General features: G+C 37.1%; 1 protein-coding gene across 1 annotated transcript in view; it reads right to left on the minus strand.

Annotated features, from left to right (window-relative positions):
* Nucleotides 1-24,257, minus strand: part of LRRC7 (leucine rich repeat containing 7) — a 542,709-nt gene extending 518,452 nt beyond the window's left edge. The window contains exon 1 of the mRNA XM_029949178.1: nucleotides 23,966-24,257. Coding sequence (XP_029805038.1) covers nucleotides 23,966-23,967 — 2 coding nt within the window. The 5' untranslated portion in view covers nucleotides 23,968-24,257. The remainder of the gene's footprint in view (nucleotides 1-23,965) is intronic.
* Nucleotides 24,258-24,457: the final 200 nt, after the last annotated feature.

Below are 24,457 nucleotides of genomic sequence, written 5' to 3' on the forward strand. Positions count from 1 at the left end.
TCACCAAACTCTACACCCGAACAATGACTAATCCAGTGAAGAAATGGGCAGAAGACATAAAGAGACACTTCTCCAAAGAGGACATCCAGATGGTCAACAGGCACATGAAACGATGCTCAGCAGCACTCATCATCAGGGAAATACAAATCAAAACCACACTGAGATACCACCTCACACCAGTCAGAGTGGCTAAAATGAACAAATCAAGAGACTATATAGATGCTGGCAAGGATGTGGAGAAATGGGCACCCTCCTACACTGTTGGTGGGAATGTAAACTGGTGCAGCCGCTCTGGAAAACAGTGTGGAGGTTCCCCAAAAAACTATCAATAGAACCCCTCTATGACCTAGCAATAGCACTGCTAGGGATTTACCCAATGGATACAGAAGTGCTGACACATAGGGGCACATGTACCCTCATAGCAGCACTTTCAACAATAGCCAAATCATGGAAAAAGCGTAAATGTCCATCACCTGATGAATGGATCAAGAAGATGTGGTGTGTGTATATATATATGTGGTGTGTGTATACACATATACAATGGAGTATTACATGGCAATGAGAAAGAATGAAATCTGGCCATTTGTGGGAAAGTGGATGGACCTTGAGGGTGTCATGCTAAGCGAAATAAGTCAGGTGGAGAAGGACAGATACCATATTTTTGCACTCATAGTTCTAACAGGAGAAACCTAATCGAGGACCATGGGGAGGGAAAGGGGGAGAGAGAGTTGGGGAGAGAGAGGGATACAAAACATGAGAGACTATTGAATACTGAAAATGAACCGAGGATTGAAGGGGGAGGGTGGTGGTGGTAATAGAGGAGGGCACTTGTGGGGAAGAGCACTGGGTGTTATATGGAAACCAATTTGACAATAAACTGTTAAAAAAAAAGAAAATTGACAGTGCTATTTGGCTAGCATTCAGTACTTACAATGGAATGACTTAAAATTCAAAAGTTATGAAAACAATCAAGTGTTGCCAAAAAGTCAGCTTTTCTGAGAAAACAATATTGCTTGTTCTGTCTTTTTTTTCCCTTTTTAGTCCTTTAGGAATAAAATGTAATCCCTCTAAATTTGTTATTCTTGATCCTTTTCAAGTGATGTTCTTATGTTCTTTTGAATCAGATTTTATGTAATGATTTAATTTCACTTAAAACTTTCATTAAATTGGAACATCTGCTCCTTTTTAAAGACTGAAGAGAAATGGTATGTGGGTTGGTTTGTGTGTTGTGTGTGTGTTGTGTGTTGGTGTGTGTGTGTGTGTGAGGGAGAAAGGGACGGGGGAGAGGGAAGGAAGAGCATATGAGGCAAGATAACCTACACCACCCTATTCTAGCACTTAACACAAAGTAACATAATTATCTTTACTTCTCTGGACAATACGGTGTTTAAGAGTAGAAATTAAGGCCATCCCTAGCACTTGAAATAGTCCTTGTACATTGGAAACATGGTTAGATTAATATATTTTTAAATAGGTATTTACAGGACAAAAGACAAAAAAGATAAAGGAGGAAATAAAAGGACTGACAACACAAAGATATGAGGAGAACTTGTGTATTACTGAGGTAAAATGGTAGATAAACCTTAAAGAGATATCGTACAGATAGATAGGATAAATTTGCTAATGTCTTATTAATAAAAATAAAAAATGTCCATTCCTTACTCTATCTAATTTTTGTTTATTCTAATTAGATGAAGAAATGGATGGTTAAGTGCCCAATTGATCATCCATCCAGAATCACAGATTAGATTTCTGGTGAATTTCCAGTTAATATAGAAAAATAAAGAATATTTATCTTTGTGATACCAAGTTATGAAAAACTGTGAAATCAGAGGGAGTTGTCAAAATACTAAAGATCAGATTTATAAATGTCCATAGAGCAAATCCATCATGGAAGCTATTGTTTTTATTATACTTTTCTATAGGCAGATTATTTGAGGATCATATGGCTTTACTTTAAAGCATGTATGATTTATGTTTGCTGGGTACAGACATTTTTCCTCTTGAAATCTATGAGAAAACAACTGTTCTGTCAAACAGCTCTTACCCCCATCCTTTTTATGTGGCAGCAAGTAAAATGTTCCAAACGTTAGATACTGGTGTGAACAAACAGAACTACAATATATGTAAAGTGATCTTCCGTGTTAATTGAACACTCTATCCTTTTTTGTCATTGATTATCACTGTTTTTTGGTTCTGCCTATTTATTTTGAGAAAATCTTTGTAAAGTTGCAAGGAATAAAGCAAAGGAAGGCTTGTAACTGCTGAGTGCAGTCTCTGGTATTCTATCCACAATCAAAGATCAAAGATTCTATTCTGCTGTTTTCATAGGATTTATTACAGTTTATTTCCCATTTTGATTTATGATTATCATCCTCATCTAATGAAAATTAAACTTCAGTTTATGTATGGATAAGATTTCTAACCACTACTTCTTCCCATAATAATAGTAATAAATGAATATCTATGATATTTTACCGCATCTTATATTTTAAAATGTTTTCATATTTATTTTCTTTCAACTTCTGCATCTCTGTAAGAGGAACAGAATTCAAAGAGATTAAATTTCTACAGAGATCATATCTTTTATGTATTTTTGATATTAAGGCTGGACTAATGAGCTGCATAGAACTGCACATGCTAAGAGCTAAACAGCATATCTGTGGGCAGATGCGATAGGCCATAGTTGGCATTGTCAGGATTAACTGGATATACTCTCAAAGACATACCTTCACATGACATTCCAGTCAATTTTATACTAGTGTGTCACCTATCGTGGTAGTGACTTCCCAAAGCCCATTGTTGCCAACAATTTTAGGGGTAAAGTAGGCCTCTTTTATGCAAAATACCATATTTTCTTAAGCTTCCATAAAAGTTGCAAAAGTCCACCACAGGTAGCTGATAAAGCAATAATTATGAGCTGCTCCATCATTGCTAGTGTTATTAGACTTTGCTAATTCTGACCACTGATCAGCTCTGTTAAGAGCTACAGAAGAATGCAAGGTGAAAGAAAGTGCAGAGTGCTAAGTTTATTGAGCACCTACCACATGCTAGGAATTAACTGGGCACTCTACAGATATTATCATATTTAATGCTCACCGTGACTTGACAAGATAGACATTATTATTATAGCTTGTAGGTAAAGAAACTTAAGCATAGCTCTTGTCTTCAATTTCTGATCTAGTTAGGGACACAGAACAGACAGAACAAATTTGTTACTTTACTTTTGGGGGAAATTTTAGGATATAATTGATGGTTTGTTTTAAAGAATCAGTAGAATCTAAACTGCACAGACTAATAACATTATGATCACGTAATATTTGGAGATGTTTTATGGATAATACTTTTTCCTACATTTCTCTTCTACAACCTCCTATGTCCCTTGCAACCATGGAGCCACTGGCCTTCATTTCAGGGAGAGACGATGAATATGGCTGGAAGCAAAAAAGTTATTGCTCAGCCTCAAGTTTCAAAATAGGGTGTTCAAAGCCCTTATCTGACACAATAGTCAGAAAGTCAAATACCTGTTGAGATAAAGGTTTCTTGGAATTTCAAAAGCTGGACATTCAGCATCAGGATTAAGCTAGGAGAAATGGCAAAGACTGTAACTGTCAGTCACAGAATGCCAACAAATATTTAATGACTTAATATCTGACTTCCTATCCCAAAGGAAACAGGCTTTTACTATAGAAGACAAGAGAAAGATGCAAAGTGAACAAAACTAAAATATGGATACCATGGGTAGCTAATGATCTGCCCATTTTTGGGATCAAATTCTCAGGTGGATGTGACAGAGATATCCAAGTGGCTTTAATGGCATCTCTTCAGGACTTGTGCTTATCTTCCCAAAAATATAACCCTAGAAGTCTACAAGCCTCTTAAAACAGTTAAGCATCCAACTCTGGATTTCATCTCAGGTCATGATATCACAGTTTTTGAGTTTTAGCCCCAAGTCTAGCTCTGTGCTGACAGTGTGAAGCCTGCTTAGGAATCTCTCTCTCCCTCTCTCTCTCTCCCCCCACCCAAATAAATAAATAAACTTTAAAAACCACCCCAAATCTACAATTGGTATCTGAGAAATAAAACTGAGGTGATCTCTACAACCTGGGGCCAAGAGCCGTCTCATAGAGTTCTTCATACCCCATAGTACTTTGTGAAAGTTTCTGAACTAAAAATCTCTGAGGTGATCATGAAGTGCTGAAAGGATGGATGTACCTTTAGGGATGGAGAGTTGAGATAAGGAGAACATAAAATACTAGATACCTGAGCAAAAGTAACAATAATTACAGAAAGTAATGATGTACAGAATTAAGGGTAACAGTGGTGATGGCAGTTAACCCAGTGGCTGGATACCTCAGCTCAGCAGAGGCCAGCAAGCTGGCGTAAAGGATCAATAACTATCCCTCACCTAGTGTATGTCACACACACATGTACACACAGCATGGAGAAGAAGGAAAAAGAAATATACTATTTTAGACAAAAAATGACTTGATAAATGTGTCAAGGAAATAAATATACATTTAACAAGAACGAAATGATACCTTGGGAGATACTTTGACATAAGATAGAAGTAGATTTTTAGAGTTATATTTTGGCACATCAGAGCTTGTGATTGTGACTATAAATTTAAAACTACCAAAATGTTAAATTAAAAATATCTAGTCTCTAATAGTTTATAAAACATTTCAATATATTTATCTCATTTGATTCTTATGGCCAAATGGTGAAATAGATATTAGTATTTTGTTTCTTTACCAGATTAAAAAAAATGAGCCCTTGGAAAAATTATGCAGCCTGTCCCAAATTTCTTAATTATTACTTGGAAAGATAAAACCGAAATCCAAGTTCTACAAATGATAAAGCTTATGCTTTCTCCACTACTCTATATTGGTTTCATTTCACTTAATATTGATATACTCAATTTAGGAAACTAAATGTTTAGCATATTCCTTAATCAGCATCTAATAACAAGAAGAAAAAGACAATATAGAATGTAGACTTGATCACTTGTACCTGAAATCATCAGTAACATGTATACAGGTTAGTTGTCAATTTCTTATCAAGTTCATCTATTTTTTTAGTATTCATTTATTCCTCAACTATTTATTGTATAGATACTGTGTGCTAAAAGCTGGGTGGACCAAAAAAAAAAAAAAAGATGGTAGTTCTGATAGCATAATGCACTTCCTAGTGGAAAAGACACACAAACAATTAAAATACAACAAAATTATAGTCTTTTGATAGAGATGTATGCTAATTACCTTCAAAACAGAGAAAAAGCCACTAATGTTCTTTGGAATGCTAGAAGGATAAAAGTTATAGAAGGCCTTCATGAAGAAAGTAACACTTGAAACTATAATGTAAAAAATAAGTAAAAGAAATGTGTCAGTATTTCTGGTAGGTGCCATGGCTTGGCACAAAAGCAGGGTACATTTTTGGAGCTTCTAGTAGCTCAATATGGCCAGAATATGAAAGACATATGGGAGGAGAGTTAGAGCAGAAGTCGCCGTGCGTATTTGCAACCCATGTCAAGGAGTTTGAGCATGAGGAGTCAGGGATGGTTTTTAACCAGAGCTGTCCTAAGTAGACCTGTTTTCCACAATGTCTCAAAGCCAGACAGTCCTAAAGAGGTTGGAATGAAGGAAGAACAAATAGAGGAAGTCAGGGGCCCCTGCAGTAGGGCAGAGGAGTCCTAAGGAGGCCTGGAACTAGGAGAGCAGTAGTGGGACCAATGAGGGAAAAGGAATTTGAAAACTGTTTGCCAATTAGAAATCAACAACTAAAAGAAAAAGCTTATGATGATAAGGGAAGGAAAAAGTAAGGTATGTCAAGTTTGGGTGACTGAGGAAGCAATAAAAACAGAGAAGTGATATAAGGAAGAAGACATTTTCTATATATCAGTAAAGTACTCTCTGATATTGTACACTATTTTAACATATGCAAACTAAGTAATATTCCTAATAATAGACATTTAGGTATACAAATGTACAGTATATCTTCAGGTAAATAGGTTAAATCCAAGAAAATGATACCTCCTACAAATGACATTATTTACATACAATTAATTGTGAGAAGGACATGGATATACTAGGAGTTAGTAGAATCACTGGTTTTCCATTTTGTTCCTCAGAATTCAGAAAACAGTAAATCTAAGGCTTAACAATGAATGGGATTTCTTAAGGCTTTAGATTTTGTTGCTTAGTAATGGACAAGAAGTGTATTTTAGAGAAATAAAGAACAAGTATTTATGTAATGTGCATTAAAACCCTAAGTAACATTTGAAATGCCAATAATAACAGGTTAAAAATGCCCTTTTTTTACATTAATGGTTTGATTTTAAAAATCTACATTGGCATATACTAAACAAAAGACTTGTTTTTGAATTACAATAAAAATATACAACATTTATCAAGACTTATTGGACTTATTTTAAGTAAAAGTCATGCATTATCTCAATAATCCTCCTTCAATGCACGATCAAGACAGGAATATTTTGTATATCTTACACATCAAAATGAGAGACTAATTTGTCCACAGTCCCACAGATTGGGAGAAGCACTACTAGAGTCTGTTCCAGACCAGCTGAAGCTGGAAAGCTTGCTCCTGACCACAAAATCTACACAATCTCTCTTCTCATTTTGTCTTCGTAATCAAGAACATGCATTTCACTGTGACCTTGAGCAATTCACTGGTACTTATGGGGAATATATGAACTCAGTAAAGAAAATGGTATGAGATCTAGAATTTATTAAGCCTCAACTAGCAGTGCTGGGCTCTTGGTTTGTTTCTCTCTCTCTATTATCCTATGTAACTTTAAAACATTCCTATGACGGATCTCGTAATTATTATTGCACAGTTGTTCCCATCTGAAAGAGGTGGAAACATAATCAGAGGGGATTGGAGAAAGCTTTGAACTCACAAAACTCCCAGCTTACTGGTAGAATGGAGACCCATACAATGGCATAGCCATTTTCCCCACACACTCCTCACTATGTCTTCCTGAGGGAACATAGACAAGGTCTCTTTGGAGAACCCAGCTCAGTTTAAACAGAGCAGAATATTTGTATAAAGAAGAAGCAGAGTATAAGTCTGAGAAACTTGTAAGTGGAATTTGAAGGCTGGTGAGCTTCAGCTTAAGAAATTAAGACTTTTCATAAGCAGTGGGAAACTCCTAGAGATCTCTCAGAGGAAAATTAATTTTGCAAGGAAGGCATTCACAAAGATTAATCTGTTGGATGGATGAGGGAAACTAAAGTCAGAAAGACCAACTACCATAATACATTAAATTCTTACACGTAATGAAATAGGTAGACCAAATGAAAAAAACCTTCTCAGTGGGTAAATATTTTAAGTTGACACAAACTTACATTTATTTTGGAATTTTTTTGGCTTACCAACTAACATAACTGGAGTCAGCAACCCTCGCTGAGTGTCAGATCTTCTCTTAGTACGTCCCCTGTACAGCAATAGTAGATTCAAGTCCACAATAACCCTCGATTCTCTACAGATTCGTGTAAGAATCCACAGTCCTTCCATTTTAAGAATCAGTTTTTGTACACAAAGACTTTTATCTAGTTGATACTAACCATATTTGTGGCATTAAGTAATCAAAGGCATGATCTTATAAAATATATAAAATAAACGATGGAACAGTTTGCTAATTAAAAATTTTAGAGGGATATGTTTCCTGGAAATAGTTCATATAGTTCTTTCTGAATTCTCCGGCGGCTGGCTGTGTCATTCTGACAAGGTCAGTGACCCTCATTTAACTGGCTGAAAGTGTTTTATCACATATTGTACTTCTAAGAAATGTTTACTGTGATGGCCCACAACTTATTCTTGACATCTGCAGCCTCTTTCAAAGCTTCTCTTTTTTTCTTTATGATGCAAATGAGTACTGATATCATAGATACTTCCATATGTAATGGGAATATTTTTATAATAGTGACTTCATTTATAAATATATAAATTATACACAAGATACAGACTTTCAACTTTTCAAGAGCTTTATATTTCATAGTCTGATGCATGCAAGTAGTAAATGCATGTATCCTTGGAAAAAAAAGAAAATATTCTACCACATGAACTTTTATTTACCTAATAAAACTCCTAAAACTCTTAAACTTTTCAACAAGAGATAAATTACTTTTTGGTCTTTATCTCAAAAGAAATGAATCAGTAGAAATCAATAAACTATTTTCTTTTTTTTTTAATATTTGCTTCTTTTTAAAAATTTTTTAATGTTTTTTATTTATTTTTGATACTGAGAGAGACAGAGCATGAAAGGGGGAGGGGCAGAGAGCGAAGGAGACACAGAACTGGAAACAGGCTCCAGGCTCTGAGCTAGCTGTCAGCACAGAGCCTGACGTGGGGCTCGAACCCACAAACGTGAGATCTGACCTGAGCCGAAGCCGGAGGCCTAACCAACTGAGCCACCCAGGCACCCCTAAACTATTTTCAATGTGTAGGAGATAAAGTAATTTTGCTTTGCATGTCCACAGTATCACTAAGACAGTAGTGAAATAAGTATTATTAAGTTCACGTCCAGGATTGGTAAATTATGAAGTGGAGAGTTAAAAATAATTTTCCTAAGGTCACCTGGCAAGAACGTAACATAAGAATCTTTAAACCCTTATATATGCTCTACCTGCACCTCAACTATACATATCACCAAACCACTGGTGCCAGCTAAATGAAAATTTGACAGATATATAATAAAATAAAAATTTCAAGTCTAGGGTGGCAGAGATAAGAGATTATTATGGGTTAGCCAACAAAGGTGATAAGAATTCCAGGTCTTCTAAATAGAAGACCCCAAAATACCCTCAAATATTTCTGTCATATGTGAAAACAGAGAAATAAAATTCTGAGGAAATAATCATTCTGTCTACCTTTGGCTCTGAAGTTCTTTTTTGCTGATCAGCCTGGGGTCCACTTTCACAAAAACTGAAACTTGCCTCAGTAGGATATTTAGGATGACAGAAGTGATGCCAAGGCCTCATAAGTAGAAACACCAAAACCATCCTAATGAGCTATATTCAGCAAAATGAGTCTTTTCATCTGCCTCAGATTATCCCAGAGTTGTGTTTTCTCCACCATTTTGCTTACTTAGCTGGGCACAGAAGGTATTCATTAGGAGGGGGAATTGGCATTCCCAAATACCTTTCTGTCTTGAAGAAGCCTCGAATACACACTGATAATTGGTGTGATAAAGTGAAACCCTCTCGAGAGTTTTTGTGTGGATAATATCACTCTCCGTCAATTGAAGAAAAAAAATGAAGAGCTAACACAATGCAACCCTATTTATACTCATTGAACAATTCAAATGACTTTGTTCAACTCTAAATTTGCTGGTAGTCTGTAGCTGATAATAAATAATGCCTACATTTTCATTTGGGGTAAAAAATTTTTTTCTTAAAGTAGGAAGTGAGAAATTATAAAATAATTATACTTTGGCATGATGGTTTTTGGATATAAAACACACTGATTTTCAACACAGCAGTCTTACTTGTCTTTATTTTATGCTTTGAGGTTGTTTGTGCTAGTTCACTTGCTAAAACAATTCCACAATTACAAAAATGTTTGAAAAGCATTCATCTAGTGGTGATGAATCCAAAGTATGAATCCAAGTGGTTTCAAAAGAACACTACAGGAGGTTAAACATGAATGATTTAATCTATTTACTTTTGAAGTATTTTAATTAGAAATATTCTCAATTTTAATGATTCTACCTGTTAATACAACAAAACAAAAAATATTTTTTTGTGTGTGAAAATATAGTCCATGAAATAATGGTTACATTTCAAAGTGATAGCTAAAGTAGACAAGAACAAAAATAAAATATATAAGGTTTGAACATTAAAAGGAATTTCAGATTATAGCTTTACCATCTAATGGTCATCTTAAGAACTCCAAAGTATATCCCTTCTTAAAATCTAAATTGCTCCACAGATCCTCAAGATTTTCATTTAGAAAATAAAATTGTATTTAATAACTAAGCTTCAGTGCTTCAAAAGAAATTCTGTTTTCCCATGCTAAAAACAAATTACTACTAATCTACATTTCAAGATGAATGTCACTATTTTCCAAGTGCCCCATGCTACGAGGAAAATAGCTGTGCTGGGGAAATAGCAGAACATAGCAAAAGTAGTTTATTTGAAATATTTATAAGATACATTTCAACCCAATCAAAGAAAAAACCCAAAATATATTCACAAGTATTACTGTATGAAACAAATGTGTATTCTAGCCAGGATTAAAAGAAGAAATAAGAACAAAGAAGAAACAAGAAAGAAGCAAGAAGGAAAAAGAAGAAAGAAGAAAACGGAGAAGGATAAGAAGAACAGGAAGAACAAGAAGGAGGAGAAGAAAAAAGAGAAGAAGAAGAAGAGACAGAGAACTGCCGTTGATAACCATTGTCGTTATTATCTTTGGTGCCAGTCCACTTGAAGGCAATGATGTTAAGGTAGGAAAACTCAGAGTATACATGCTAAGAACAGTACCCAAAAGGTGGACGATGACTTGCAAAGAGTAAGGGTTCCTGGTGGCATGCCATAATGCCAGTGTGGATGTTTATCCATCTATTCTCTTGCCATGCCACTCTTGGTTATGTGACTTGTTATGTCCAGGAGACTGTGAATGGACACAAAATATGCTTTATGTGAGTGGAAACTTTCATTGAACTTGAAGAGGTCAGTGAGGCCTCTTCTTCCTACCCTCTACCAGGGGAACAACACATCTCAGATAAGGGCCACTCCTCCAGCCTGGAATCTGGAGTTAGAAGACTGGTAAACAGAGCCCAGCAGACTTATGACTACACCACAGATCTGTAAGTGAGAAATAAATCTCTGTGGTTGTAAGCCCATGAGATGTTTGGGGATTGTTAGCAACCACCACAAATGCTAACTGAAAGAAAGGGTAAAATCACTATCTTACTCCATTAAGCCACTACTTATTGGTTACTTGCAGAGAACGTATCCATGATATGTACATGAATGAATATCACTTTACCTATATATGTACTCTCTGGGCAGCAACTTACAGTGTGTCTTCACTGACAAAACTTAGTGCCAAGAAATTAAAATGGTGAAAGATTCTAGGAAAGGGATTACACACACAGCATAACTTGCAAATGTGTGTGGTCTGGCCCAGAGAAGTCCACAGAATGGATACCTGGGTAGCTACAGAGCTACAAGGTGCTACAAAGTACTTGAGATGAGTTATTTAAACAAACTCAACCAATGGTTAACATCCTTCTGCACATCTCAGGCAACCAAATATAGAAGGACCAGGAGTAGATTGTTCTTTTCCAACTTTAAAGAATGGTGGAGAAAGATGGAAGAAATTAGTATTCAGAAGGAGTGGGTATGCATTCATGTTTTCTTTTCATGCCAAAGGATGATTAGAAGAATAGCAATATAAGGTGAGTCACTCTAATGCATACTCAATAATCATTTATTTGAAAGTATCTGTTCTTAAAAAGAAGCTCTAATTGTTTTCCCCACAGAAGTATTCACTACATTTCCAGTAATTTTATATAGGGATGTTTAGTTTTATAAATTGATGCTCTGATTCATGTTTCCTCAATGTGTCAGCCAGTTATTCAGTTTCCTTCTATTAGTGTCAATATTCTAGTTAGATGTGAATAGATTAGCTCCCTCTCCAGGTTTCCCCAGACAAGAAATTGTATCTGCATGTATCCAGTTGTTCCTGTCAAAAATCTTGCAATAGTTCTTGATACTACACTTTTACTAACTAGCCGTCTCCCAATACAAATTCAGCAATGAATCTAATAGGTTGTACAAAGCACATCTCAGCTCTATCCACATTTTTCCATTTCCACTACCAAAATCCTAGCTGAAGACACCTCAATTTCTTTCCCAACCCACTGTAAACATCTCCTGATTTATAAAGACTTACTACTACTCTTGCCTTCTAACACATTATGAATATAGCAGCCCAAAGGATCATAAAATGTCAATCAGTTTATACTATCCTTCCTTTTTAAAATGCTTAGTGACTTCACATAGGATGTAGAATAACATTTTAAGGATAAAATCTTAAATTTTTCACCTGGTCAGTAAGTCCTGAGACGATCTGCCTCATATTATACCAATCTTCCTCTGATCCCTAACATCCAGCCACACCAACCCCTTTTAATCACTCTACCACTATACCAATCTTCTCCTGACTTAAAGTCTTTGCATATACCATTTGTGTGACCTAAAGTTATCCTGATTCTTCCCTTTGTTTGGCTAAGTTCCATCATTTTAGAAGTCTTATTTAAATATCAGTTCCTCAGAGATGCTACTTTTCCTGCTCAGACCTTTCATTCTCATCCTTCTTAGCTCTTATCATAACATGACGTTATTATATCCTTAGAATGATTATTTATTTATTGTCTACCTCTCCCATTAGTGCCAGGGAAACAGGGGTCACATTTGTAATCAGCCTTGCCACGCCCTGGCACAGAGTAACAGCACAATAGATATCTAGAATGAATGAATGAATGAATACAGAACCTTGAATAAAATTTATTAAACTGAGAATATTTTGGGGGTCCTGGGTGGCTCAGTCGGTTGGACCTCTGACTTCGGCTCAGGTCAGATCTCACTTTTGTGGGTTCGAGCCCCGTGTCAGGCTCTGTGCTGACAGCTAGCTCAGAGCCTGGAGCCTGCTTCCGGTTCTGTGTCTCCTTCTCTCTCTCTGCCCCTTCCCCCTCATGCTCTGTCTCTCTCTGTATCAAAAATAAATAAAACATTAAAAAAAACCGAGAAAAGTTTACAGGTTCTAGTAGACATGCTAGATTCTGTATTACATGTATTGTCCCACCCAACTACAGAATGGGAAAATATGTATCAAATAGGAAGTTCATTTGTTTACCAGAGGAGCTGTTACTACATTGTACAGGAACAATAGCAGAGTTCTCAGACTTCCAGTGTATCTAAAATATGAGTAAACACGATATTACAAATTGAGAAAGTGCCTATACGTATTCAATTTTCTCAATCAGACGGATCTTTGTACGAACTCGTGAACCATGAGATCGTGACCTGAGCCAAAGTCAGATGCTTAACCGACTGAGCCATCAAGGTGCCATTTTTTTCAAATGAGGTTTATAAAATCTTTATTTATTTTTGGGAGAGAGAGAGAAAAAGGAGCAGAGAGACAGGGAGACACAGAATCTGAAGCAGGCTCCAGGCTCTGAGCTGTTAGCACAGAGCCCGATGCAGGGCTCAAATCCATCAACTGTGAGATCATGACCTGAGACAAAGTCAGATGCTTAACTAACTGAGCCATCCAGGTGACCCTGATCTTTGTACCTTTAAAAATAGCTTTGTTAATTATTATAATTTTAATGTCATTAAATGAAATATATTTTTGTATTAAAATCTAAATTAGAGACATATTTTAATAACATCCCTTTATTTATCACACCATATACTTGACATCACTAGAATTTCACTCAGTGAATGAGTGAAAGGCTAGGTTATCTTCAGTAACAAACAATACTCTTACTCCCCAGATCTTAACACTATTTCTTGCTCATGGTACATGTTGAATGCATGTGTGCAGAAATGACTTTATACAGTGTTGTCATTCAGGTGTATCGTAACACACATTTTTATAATTGCTTCATCAGGGAAAAAGCAAAGAGTGTACTAGGTTATAGATATTTCTATTCAAAGACACACTTCTCACTTTTTGTTCCTATTGCTTGGCCAAAGTAAGTTATATACCATGCCTCACATCGAAGATGAACTGGGGAGTATAATCCCATGGTGTTCTTAGAAAGGAAAGAGAAGAAGAAATCAAAGAGAATACTAATGGCTACAAGAGTGACTTAGAAGCATTCAGAAGCATTCACACAACATGCATTTTCACTACACCGTGAGCTAGTTTGCTAGGGATAAAAAAAATCAAGAAAACCACTATATATGTGCTGGTTTTGGAGACAGTCACTCAGGCAATTACTTAATGCTAGGAATGATGTGTATTCACATATTGCATTATCCAGAGAAGACCAAGTTACAATGATCTTTGAGTGATCACACAAATCATACAAGTTTTTAAAAGGAGAATCATTTGAAAAAGTTTAATCAAGGAACTCTAAAGTTTCAGTACGCTACATTCACATTTTATATATTTTCCGTTCAAACAAGTATTCTAAACAGAACTTAACTTTACAGTGATCTTTACTCAGTGTGAGGGTAAATTTCTGGCTTGACTGATCCAGAAGAAACTGCAAAATTAGATCCAGAAGAGACTGCAAAATCCTTCAAGTGGTCTTTTAAGTAGCATCATAGAGGTTTCTGTTACCTTCCTTTTTGTTGTAAATACCAGAGGCTACCATATAAGTTTTTATAATGGGAGCATCAGACTATAATTCTTGACTCCCAATAAAATATTCTAGCTTCTATACCCTAAATACACTATTTTGTCCATTGTTAAGCAATAATATTAAACATATTAGGTGACATTTAAGACAAGAAAGTATTCATTCATATTCCCCAAATCCAAGTTCAACTTTCTGTTTTCTGCATTCCTATCTCTTTTTCACACATGATCATACCAAGAAATTCTATGGGAAGGAGAGCCTGGGTGGCTCAGTCAATTAGGCATCTGACTTCAGCTCAGGTCAAGATCTCGCAGTTCGTGGTTTCGAGCCCTGTGGCGGGGTTTTAACTGACAGCTCGGAAACTGGAGCCTGCTTCATATTCTGTATCTCCCTCTCTTTATGCCCCTTCCCCACCCGTGCCCTGTCTTTTTTCTCAAAAACAAATGTTAAAAAATTAAAAAAATAAAAGAAACTATATAGGAAAAGGGGGGATAAGATTAAAAACACACTACATTTGTAAAATTATACATAATTTTATACATGCAAAGACATGCACCCATGAGGTTTGGGCTGTACTGGTCACCTGCAGAGCTGAAAAGAGTGACAAGTGCATCCTCAAGACTGATTGCAGACATCGATATGTTATTCTGTTAGCAGCTACTGTTACACCATGACTTGAGGTCTGACTTTATGTTAATTAATAGGTATTAGAAAAAGTATATACCTTATAACCACAAGTGTCTACGAAGCCAGTGGCCTGGCTCAGAAATTATCTTTGAGTAGGATTTACAAAGAGTGAACCTGGGACTAAGAGCCTGACATGTGTACAATTATATTTAGGAAAAGCAGACAGTGAACACCGTTTATACAAACCATGTTCTAACTTTTATTCACCAGCACATTTTAGACTTTAAGATAGATGATTGTCACTTAACCATTATCTTCCTAGTCTTTCCAATGTATTTTCTTAAAGAGCATTGCCCTATTTCAGTACGGAATGTGATCCTGTTAATCCATATGTGTATTAACTATTAATAAAGCTTACTTTCTTTAGATTTTTATATATGTGCCTTGCAGTTGTAGTAGTTTCTTCCTGTTCCAAAGTACAAAAATACATCACCTTTGTGCCTCTTTTCCTCTATTCATATATTACTTTAGTGTCTGTCGACTGTGTTTGAGTTTCAGCAGCTTGCTAATTGTCTGTCTGCAGCAAGCAAACCTTAGCTATGTCGAGATAGAAAAGGCAAGAAAACAAGTAAGGAAACAAACATGTAAGGAAACTCCTTTTATTACCTGTCTAAATAATATCTCTTTAAATAAAATTAGATGCTTTGAAGGTGAAATGGTATTATTATGGGGGTAATTTAAATCCTGGACTGGCAAAGGTTGACATCTTGTCGTATCTTTAACACCAAGTTTTAGGACATTCGGAGTTTGTCATGTAAAATGGTGTGTGGGATTATATTCACAGATACAGAAATATGTTCCGTTCTATTACACCCACGAGTCCCAGAACAGTACACTGAAAGCTGGCATGAATAAGAAACATTCCACAAATCAAAAGCATAGCTAATGTGCTGATATGTAATGAACTAATTCAGTCATCATGGTTTTTCTTCCATTTTAAACACGATCGCTGCACTAAAATGTTCTAATTTCCTTTTGAAAGAGGATTCTTAGATGTAACTATGTAGGTATGTCTTGTTAAATCAATACTTTTGTTTGTAAATATTTCTATATGTCATTGCTTTAAAATGAAATGCATATTTTAAGAAATGTACATCATAATTTTAAAAGTGCTTTATGAGTTTTCTTACCTGACTTCTTGATAAAGTGGACTCAGAATTTTAGCATTAGAAAAAAACATTAAATGGAAAACATTTATTTCAAATTTGTCTCATGAAAGAAGAGAGAATTAAGCCATAACAGATATATAAACAGCTATTTAGCAGTTAGAAAAAACTTGTTATTTCAAAGGATCCCTCAAAATGTAACTTTGTAATGTAAAAAATATGATAGAAATGATATGTTTCACAAATTCCAACTGCATCACCTTTTCTTTTCAAGTAAGAGAGCATGTTAGCTGGGGAGATAGGTGGGGGGGGGAAAGAACGAGAGCAAGAGAGAGAGAGAGAGAGAGAGAGAGAGAGAGATTTGTAAGCAGGTTCCATGCTCAGCCAGAGCCCTCCTACATCCCTGGCCCCTGGAGTCATGATCTGAGCTGAAATCAAGAATTATATGCTTAACCAACTGTCACCCAGGCACCCTTTACATTTTATTATCTTGATTAAAATGTTTTCCTAATAAAAATCTAAGGCAATATTGGCTAGAAAGGACTAACCTTAATTTAAATCTTTCTCACTTTTTGGTAAGAAACCTCAATGATTGATCCTTAATAAAATTAGCAAATTTTGAAGATTATTTATTTGAAATGAATTAAACATTTCTCCATCATCCAACTTAATCTAGTGGGTATTATACTAAGAAGATCATTAATTTAAAAGAACATTTTAATTTTAATTACAAAGGATGTAGTATACAAATTTAGAATGTTTTTATAGAGCGAAATTGATTCCATATTTCTTAAAAAAAGGTATCTTTTAAAAAATAAAATACTTAATAAGTGTTAAATTTATAGTATTAAACTGAAGAAGCCATCAAATCAAAGTGGAAAGATAACATAATGATAAAAAAAACTTAGGCCAAAATTCAGGCCAAAAATGACATGAGAAATAGATTTATTTTGGATAGGGTCATCATATTGGTGGCTTCATTAAGTGGATTTATAGGATTAAGCTTCTTTTTCCTATTTCCCTTTCCTTAAATGTAAAGGATTCCAATAGTTCCAAGGGTATAGTTTTATTGTCAGAGGTTGGGAGCCAAGAGATCTGGTTCTATTTCTGTTTCTCTCACTAACAGCTTTGTGCCTTTGAGCAAGAAAACAAACTTAGTGGGGCTCAGTTTCTTCTTTTGTAAAGTAAGACCCTGGAGAGTCCTTGCCATCTCCAAAGTGTTATAAACTCATGAAATAATAAGGTTACAGTTCTGGGTGTGTGTGTATGTGTGTGAGGGTTACAAAATAGAGCGATTACAGCTGTATGTGTATGTGTGTGGTATGCCCAATGTTCAATATGGTATTACCCTAAGGACATTGCTAATATTTAACAATCACTCAGAGTTTAAATAGGTATTTGATTTAATTACAATCGCTTTTATAATTGTCTTAAGAAATTAATCACACTTGAAGTAGGGAAGAAATTTTTTTCATGTCTTGAATTATACCGACTCAGAATAACACCAGAGTAAATATCCAACATGATATCAGTGTTCACAATATGTAGTCTGAGGTGCACCTGCATCCTACATGACTCAAAGATTTGCTCATGGTAAGAGCTACAATGTTGAATACATTAGATGCAGAATACTTTAACAGTTACTATTCAAGAAGTCTAAGTGTTTGTACTTTTACATTATTTTAGTTATGGGGTGCCTGAGTGGCTCAGTCAATCAAGCATCAGACTCTTGATTTCAGCTCAGGTCATGATCTCATGGTTGAAGAGATCAAGCCTCACATCAGGCTCTGCACTGATAGCATGTAGCCTGCCTAGGATTCTTTCTCTTCTCTCTCTGCTCCTCTGCTGCTTATGTCTGTCTGTCTCTCTCTAAATAAATAAACAAACAAATAAATAAACTTAAAAAAATAAATCATTTTAGTTACACCATTTATGTCACATTAATTCTTTAAATTCAGCTAATGTATTTTAGGTTTGTGTCCATCACTTACCTTTTTGGTGCAACAAATATCTTCATAACACTTAGACTCTCTCTCAGCAAAGCTCATTCCCTGCCTTTCTATTACCAATTAATTTGATAATGCAACCAGCCACCTGTAAAATATTTTCTATACTTAAAACATACAGCATGTGTTTACCTCTTGGATAGCACCACATGCATGCAGGTGCAAATTTTACAATTCCCTTGTTCTTAACAAATTTGTTACCTAGGGTATAGTATCAGTTAAATATGTTCTCGAAATTACTGCACTTCATGTGGAGCAAAAATACCCTGGCACAACTGAAGAAACCACATTTTTAAGAAGCCAGTAAATGAGTTCCTTCAACAATGTAATCATTCCATTGTTAAAATATTTAAACAGATCATATCAATGCTAATATAAATTTCAATACTTCATCTCTGATAACTACTGTTGCTTTCATATGCATTAAAATAATATTTTTGTATAGAGATTGTAAGTAATGTATCAAGCAGTGAAGAACATGAGGAAATGAGTATATGCAGGAATTCCTGTGGGTCATTAAATTTATTTAATATTTTTTCCATGTGTCATTGAATAACAAATGATAATTTTCTATTATGGCTAATAACTTAAATAGCACGTATGATACCTCTCCAGGGGTTTATATGTCAAATATATCATAATAGTTTCAAAGTAGATATGACAGCTCTTGACTCAAAACTTGCTTTATTAAAAACCTCCTTAATGTACATTTATATGACAGATTCTAATAACTCATTAAATGTTTCTGTCATGACTTAATTACCAGGAAGATAAGCAGTATCTCTGTACCAATATTAAATTATCATCACGAAACGAATATGGTGCATCATTGTCAAATATGTAAATAACTTTGAAAAGCTGGTTTGAAATATTAAATTTTCTTTATTAAGAAATAATTCTAAGGGCACCTGGGTGGCTCAGTCACTTAAGTGTCTGATTCTTGGTTTCGGCTCAGGTCATGATCCGAAGGTTCATGAGTTTGAACCCTGCATAGAGCTCTGTGCTGATGATGTAAGCATGCTTGGGATTCTCTCTCTGTCCCTCCCCGGCATGTGCTATCTCTTTCAAAACAAATAAATGAACTTTAAAGAAAGAAATAGTTCTATGATCTACAGATCTCAGTCATTTAACAAGTATTAATTTATACCTATGAGGGAGAGGGCATGGTGTGAAAGAAAAAAGGTATAGGAGCCAAATCTGGGTTTAAGTCTTTATCACTTTCTAATTACATCACAGGGACTTGTCATTTCTGTCATTGAACCTCAATTTTCCAATCTTTCAAATGGTGAGAATAAGCTTCTGGTAAGACTATTCTGAAGTAAATCACCTGAATCATGATAGGTGTTTAGTAGTAACTGGAAGCTGCTATTATAATTATGATTAGAGTTCATGCACTATGGTAAGGGAAGCAAGATGAAAAGGGCTGACTCCTGATCATCAAAGCTTATGGATTTCTGAGCATAATCACTTAATTTCAATACAGAAAATAGGTACATTTAACTATTCCAATGGCATACATTAAAAATATACTATGCTATCACTATTCACAACATCCTCTCACCATACACTTTACTATAGAAAAATTGATATGTATTGATTTATCCCGCTCATCTAAAGTATTCAAACCACTTCTCATGTACCATTTTGTCTTATTTGCTATGCACTAGAATCATAAATTAGCAATTATTGCTACCTTTGTTTTATAACATTAAAAAAGGCTCATTTATATTACCAAAGATCACATGTTAATTCTGGAAGTAAGAAAACTAGAAAACCTTAGGAAACTAAGGTTTTCTTACTCCTCCTCCACTACTTCAGTATAATTCACTAGAGTCTTTTTCTATAAAGCATGACTATTTGTAATGATTCAAATTTGGTTAACAAACATGGCTAAAAACTTCATAAAGGAATAATATTATTGATTTAGGGTCATCATCTTCCAAAGGCTGTTGATTCATATGTAGTGTCACTTGTAATTTTGAATTTTTCTTGACAATTCACAATTCAGTATTTTAACACGTATAACACGTATGCAAAATTTACCTTCTATGCATGTCCTGTCTCCTTTTGTGTGTCGTCATAATACAATTCAATTGCTATACTGTATATAGTCAAATGGTTATTCTAATATTAAAATTCCATTTTTTAAACCTGAGGTATTAAAAACTCTCCACTGAATAGTGATATGACCCCTAGATTTAAGATATTGAATGTGAAAAGAAAAAAGAACTTCAGGGTTTTCAGAAGATCCTAGAGTCATATCCAAGTCATTTCCTTGGAAATATGAAATACTTAGTGGCCATTTGCCTTGGCACAAACTAAAAGGTCTAGCCTGTGTCACTGATTTGAATTGATGGTCTTCCTAGAAGCATACTGCAAATTCACATGACTGACTAGACTAGGCCAAAAAAGAATTTGGGTAACACTATAGAGCAGTATTGTTACTGAAGAGAACAAAATGCTCCAAATACCATCTTTTATTGATGGTGTGGTTGTTAAAACTGTTATACTCAATAAATTACATATATTCTTTAAATGAAGAATTTTCTGAAAATTATGAAATAATTTATGTGAAAGAAGAAAATGTAAGAAGAATCTAGAAATAACTTAGATGGTAATTCATCAATAGTTCATTACTCTTTGTGTACTCTGTTAATTTGGATATGCAATGAAGTTATAATACCATGAAATGTGTTATAATACCAAGGAATACCATTCTTATGTTAAAGCTATAGTCGTCTGAAGATTAAATTATAGTATAAATAGGTGTACTTTTGACGCATTGATTATCAAGTTATCAATTAATCAAGGTAAAATATAATTTATCTTCAAATTGTCAACTGCCCTAAAGAGTGGGCATTTTAAGACATGAGTAAAGAGACCAAGTTTGTATATCAAGAATTACCACACGTGATGAACTGCAAATTCATCTAAGAAATAACCCTGGAAATTAACACCATGTGGTTAATTTAATGACTTTCATAAGTGATAAAAATTCATAGTGATAGTCACTTGTATCTGCACATTAAAAAAAAAGTCCAAAACAAAAATACAGATGCACAAAAACTTTAAGCTGTGTTTTCTATTTTACTGAGGAAGCAGAGACATTAAAAGCCTACAAAAGAAAGTGGAATAAGATTTTAATTACGAAAATTTTAATGCTAGCCTAAAGCAGTGCTAAAATTCTGAACAAAACATGGCTACTGTAACTGGACCAGGTTTATTTCTTTAAGAACTTGTTTCTAATTCTGAAGCTGCATATGTGCAGGCACACGTGATAGCGAATGTAAGGGTTGCCATGGTAAGTACACATCTTTTCTTGGGCAGTGAAGTATAAAAAAATGTATAAAGAACTCTCACTTCATAATATGTCATGAACATCGACTCTGCTTTCCTTACCAAGGCATATTACATGATGCAATGCAGTACAGTACAGAAATAGCCCACATTTAAAAAACTTCAGCCCATTAAAACGGCTAATAAAAAAACATGGAGCGAAAAATGAAATAAGAGAACTCCAGGTCAGATAACTCTATTTAAATGGCGAGTCTAGAACACGTTCTACATCCATTAAATTAATAAATAATCACACCTTGGGACATTCCACAGGCCTGAGATACCTTCCCGGGAGTCCAAATGCAAATATTGTGAAGCCACCCCTTTCTATATACTTTAGTCCTAGAGGACTCTTATTTTTAAGGAAAAATAAAATAATTCCACAATCCCTACTTTCTCATTCTTGCCCCGGTGCGATGAATGATTTCCAGGAAGCAGGGATTTGACCCTCCTTTACTGTTTTTTGCAAAAAGATCTCCTGGTGGTTGTCTTAGAGTAGGTGAAGTCAGCTCAAGACGCCTGGATGGAGGCGTGACACGGGCTGGGGAGGTGGCAGAATCTGTTGCGAATAGCAGCAGGTTCTGAGCGGCCGGAGAACCCACGTGTGCAGGGGCTGAAGAACTTTTCTGCCACGTCTCCTGGAAGGAATGCTTCACTTTAAATAGGAGACTAGCCGGGGCCACGGGTGGGGCGGCAAGTGGGCGGCGGAGGAGAAGGTCCAAGCCCTTCACAGGTATCTATCTACCTGTGCCTCTCGACCTTCTACTCTCGCCCCTGGTCAACTTTATTATTTTCCCCTCTAATTGGAGGACTTAAGCAACCGGATGCTGAGCATCTCATAGGCTCAGCCTGGAACAAAGAAAATCGAGTTCCTAATACTGTATCTCTCCCGTCGGAGAGATCACGTGTCCTGCTTTCGCTGGAATGCACTCTTCTCGCCCACGCTATAAAAATCTCTATTGTGCTTAGAAATTTTGCCAAGGTTAAAATATGCTGTCATGCGAATTGCTTTCATGTATCAAGAGAGCCACATTTCAATGTATACAGGTACACATATTTACGTGCTGACCCAGTTACCACTGCAGGTAAATTCAATGTGTTGAAAGTGTGGTGGGAAAGTAATCGGAAAGCGCAGGTGGAGGACCTTTATGTCTCACTGACCCCTCCCCCATCATTTCTAATCCCCTTGGAAGGAGAACTTCGAAAGGAACGTGGGAGTCGCAGATGGTTGCATTCTGAAGCCGATTCCTGGGAGTTGTGAAAGTGACCCCTTCATTTTTCCGCCTGGCGCTGTGCCCTCTCGCCCAGCCCGTTCGCTTTGTGACTTGGTGGGGAGGAGACAGTGAGGGAGAGGGCGGAGGCGGGTCCTTTATTCAGCCCTGATGACCAAGAAGTAGTATAATGAAGCAGTTTTGCAGCCATCTCCGTTATGAAGTCACAATATTTTAAAAGGCATTTTGTTCAACCCCTATCCCCTCACCCGCATTCTTGACTCTGCAAACAGTAAGACTAGAGACCTTCGGGAACCAATCTAATCGTCCACGAGCTAGGATGCCATGATTACCGTAAGGTTAATGTGCTTCCCTCCCTTCTTTCAATGTGGGATCCAAAACTAGTCCTGCATCCTTAATGACTCTAAGAGGAGGACGCAGGATGCTGAAGGGGGCCCCAGCTCTGGGACTGGGAATCGTGCAGGTTCACCAGCTTCGCCTTGCAACACAAAGGAGATGTGTGGGCAGGAGTTGTCTAGCTTAGGAGGAGAGAGGCATCATTCTCCCTGACTCCCTGGAAAAGCTTTCACTCCATTGCTCCCCCACTTCTTTCTGTCCTCCAATCTGTCATACTCCTCTTCCCCTCCAGCTCCCCCAGCCCCACCCTTTCCCTTCAATCCCAAAGGCATAAAGATCTTCTAATTGCATTATCCAAACGAAGGAACACCAAACAGTAACACTACACCTTCCAAGATAAAGAGACAAATGCGACCTGCCACAAGTGTGTGTGTGTGTGTGTGTGTGTGTGTGTGTGTGTGTGTGTGTGAGACAATCAAACGGGCGCTTCATCCTTCAGACACCTCCAAGGAAAAGCTTACAGGAGATACCCAAGAAAATAAAGAGGAGCTGAGACTAACCCCAGCTCCACCAACGGTCCCAGCACCCGCGTCCAACACTGGCTCTTTACCATTCCTTTTCGCAGTATGTAACCCTTTAGGGTCTCCCGCCAGCCCAGGCCACTCGGTGCTCCCATGCACCCACACAGCCAGCACCCATTTCCAAATGCCCCGCAACCTACCACATCCCCGCCGCCTCCGCGGGCCACCTCTCGAGCAGCTCCCTGAGAGCTCTGAAGACTCGTGTCCTCCACCCCCCTCCCTCCGCGGGGGCTTGTGTCCCACACCTCGAAGCTCACTGTCGCCAAGGCCACAAACGGAGAGGGCCCCGCAGCCCCCCCCCGCCCCCCCCGCCCCGGTCACGAAACAAGAGTGTTCTACTCACATCGCCGGCGGGAGAAACTGCCCATGAGGTTTCGGAGAGAGTGAATCGTGCAGCTGCCAAGGCTTATTCCTTAAAGTGCTCGGGGGTCCGCAGTGGAGTGGGCACGAGGGTCCTCGGAGGAAGAGAGGAGGGGTGGAGTAGGAGGAGGAAGACGAGGAGAAAGGGGATTCCAGGCAGGTGCCGCGTTAGACCATGATGCCAGTGCCCTTCAGGTGGCCGGCTGGAGAGGTTCCGGCGGGAAGCGGCCGAGGGGAAGCCCAAAGCGCCGGCCGGGAGGCAGGGAGCGCATTCACTCCCTCGCCTCCGCCTGCCCTGCGCGCCGCGCTAGCGACCGCAGCAGCAGCGGCGGCGGCGGCGGCGGCGGCGGCGGCGGCAGCGGTGGCGGAGGCGCAGCTACCTCCCCGCCCCCAGAAGGCTCCACAGACAATAAATCCCGGACGGAGAAGAGACGAGCAGAGAAGGCGAATCGTGCACCCAACTCTAACACACCCT

The sequence above is a fragment of the Suricata suricatta genome, chromosome 8 (genome assembly GCF_006229205.1).
Source record: "Suricata suricatta isolate VVHF042 chromosome 8, meerkat_22Aug2017_6uvM2_HiC, whole genome shotgun sequence".
Classification (NCBI taxonomy): Eukaryota; Metazoa; Chordata; class Mammalia; order Carnivora; family Herpestidae; genus Suricata; species Suricata suricatta.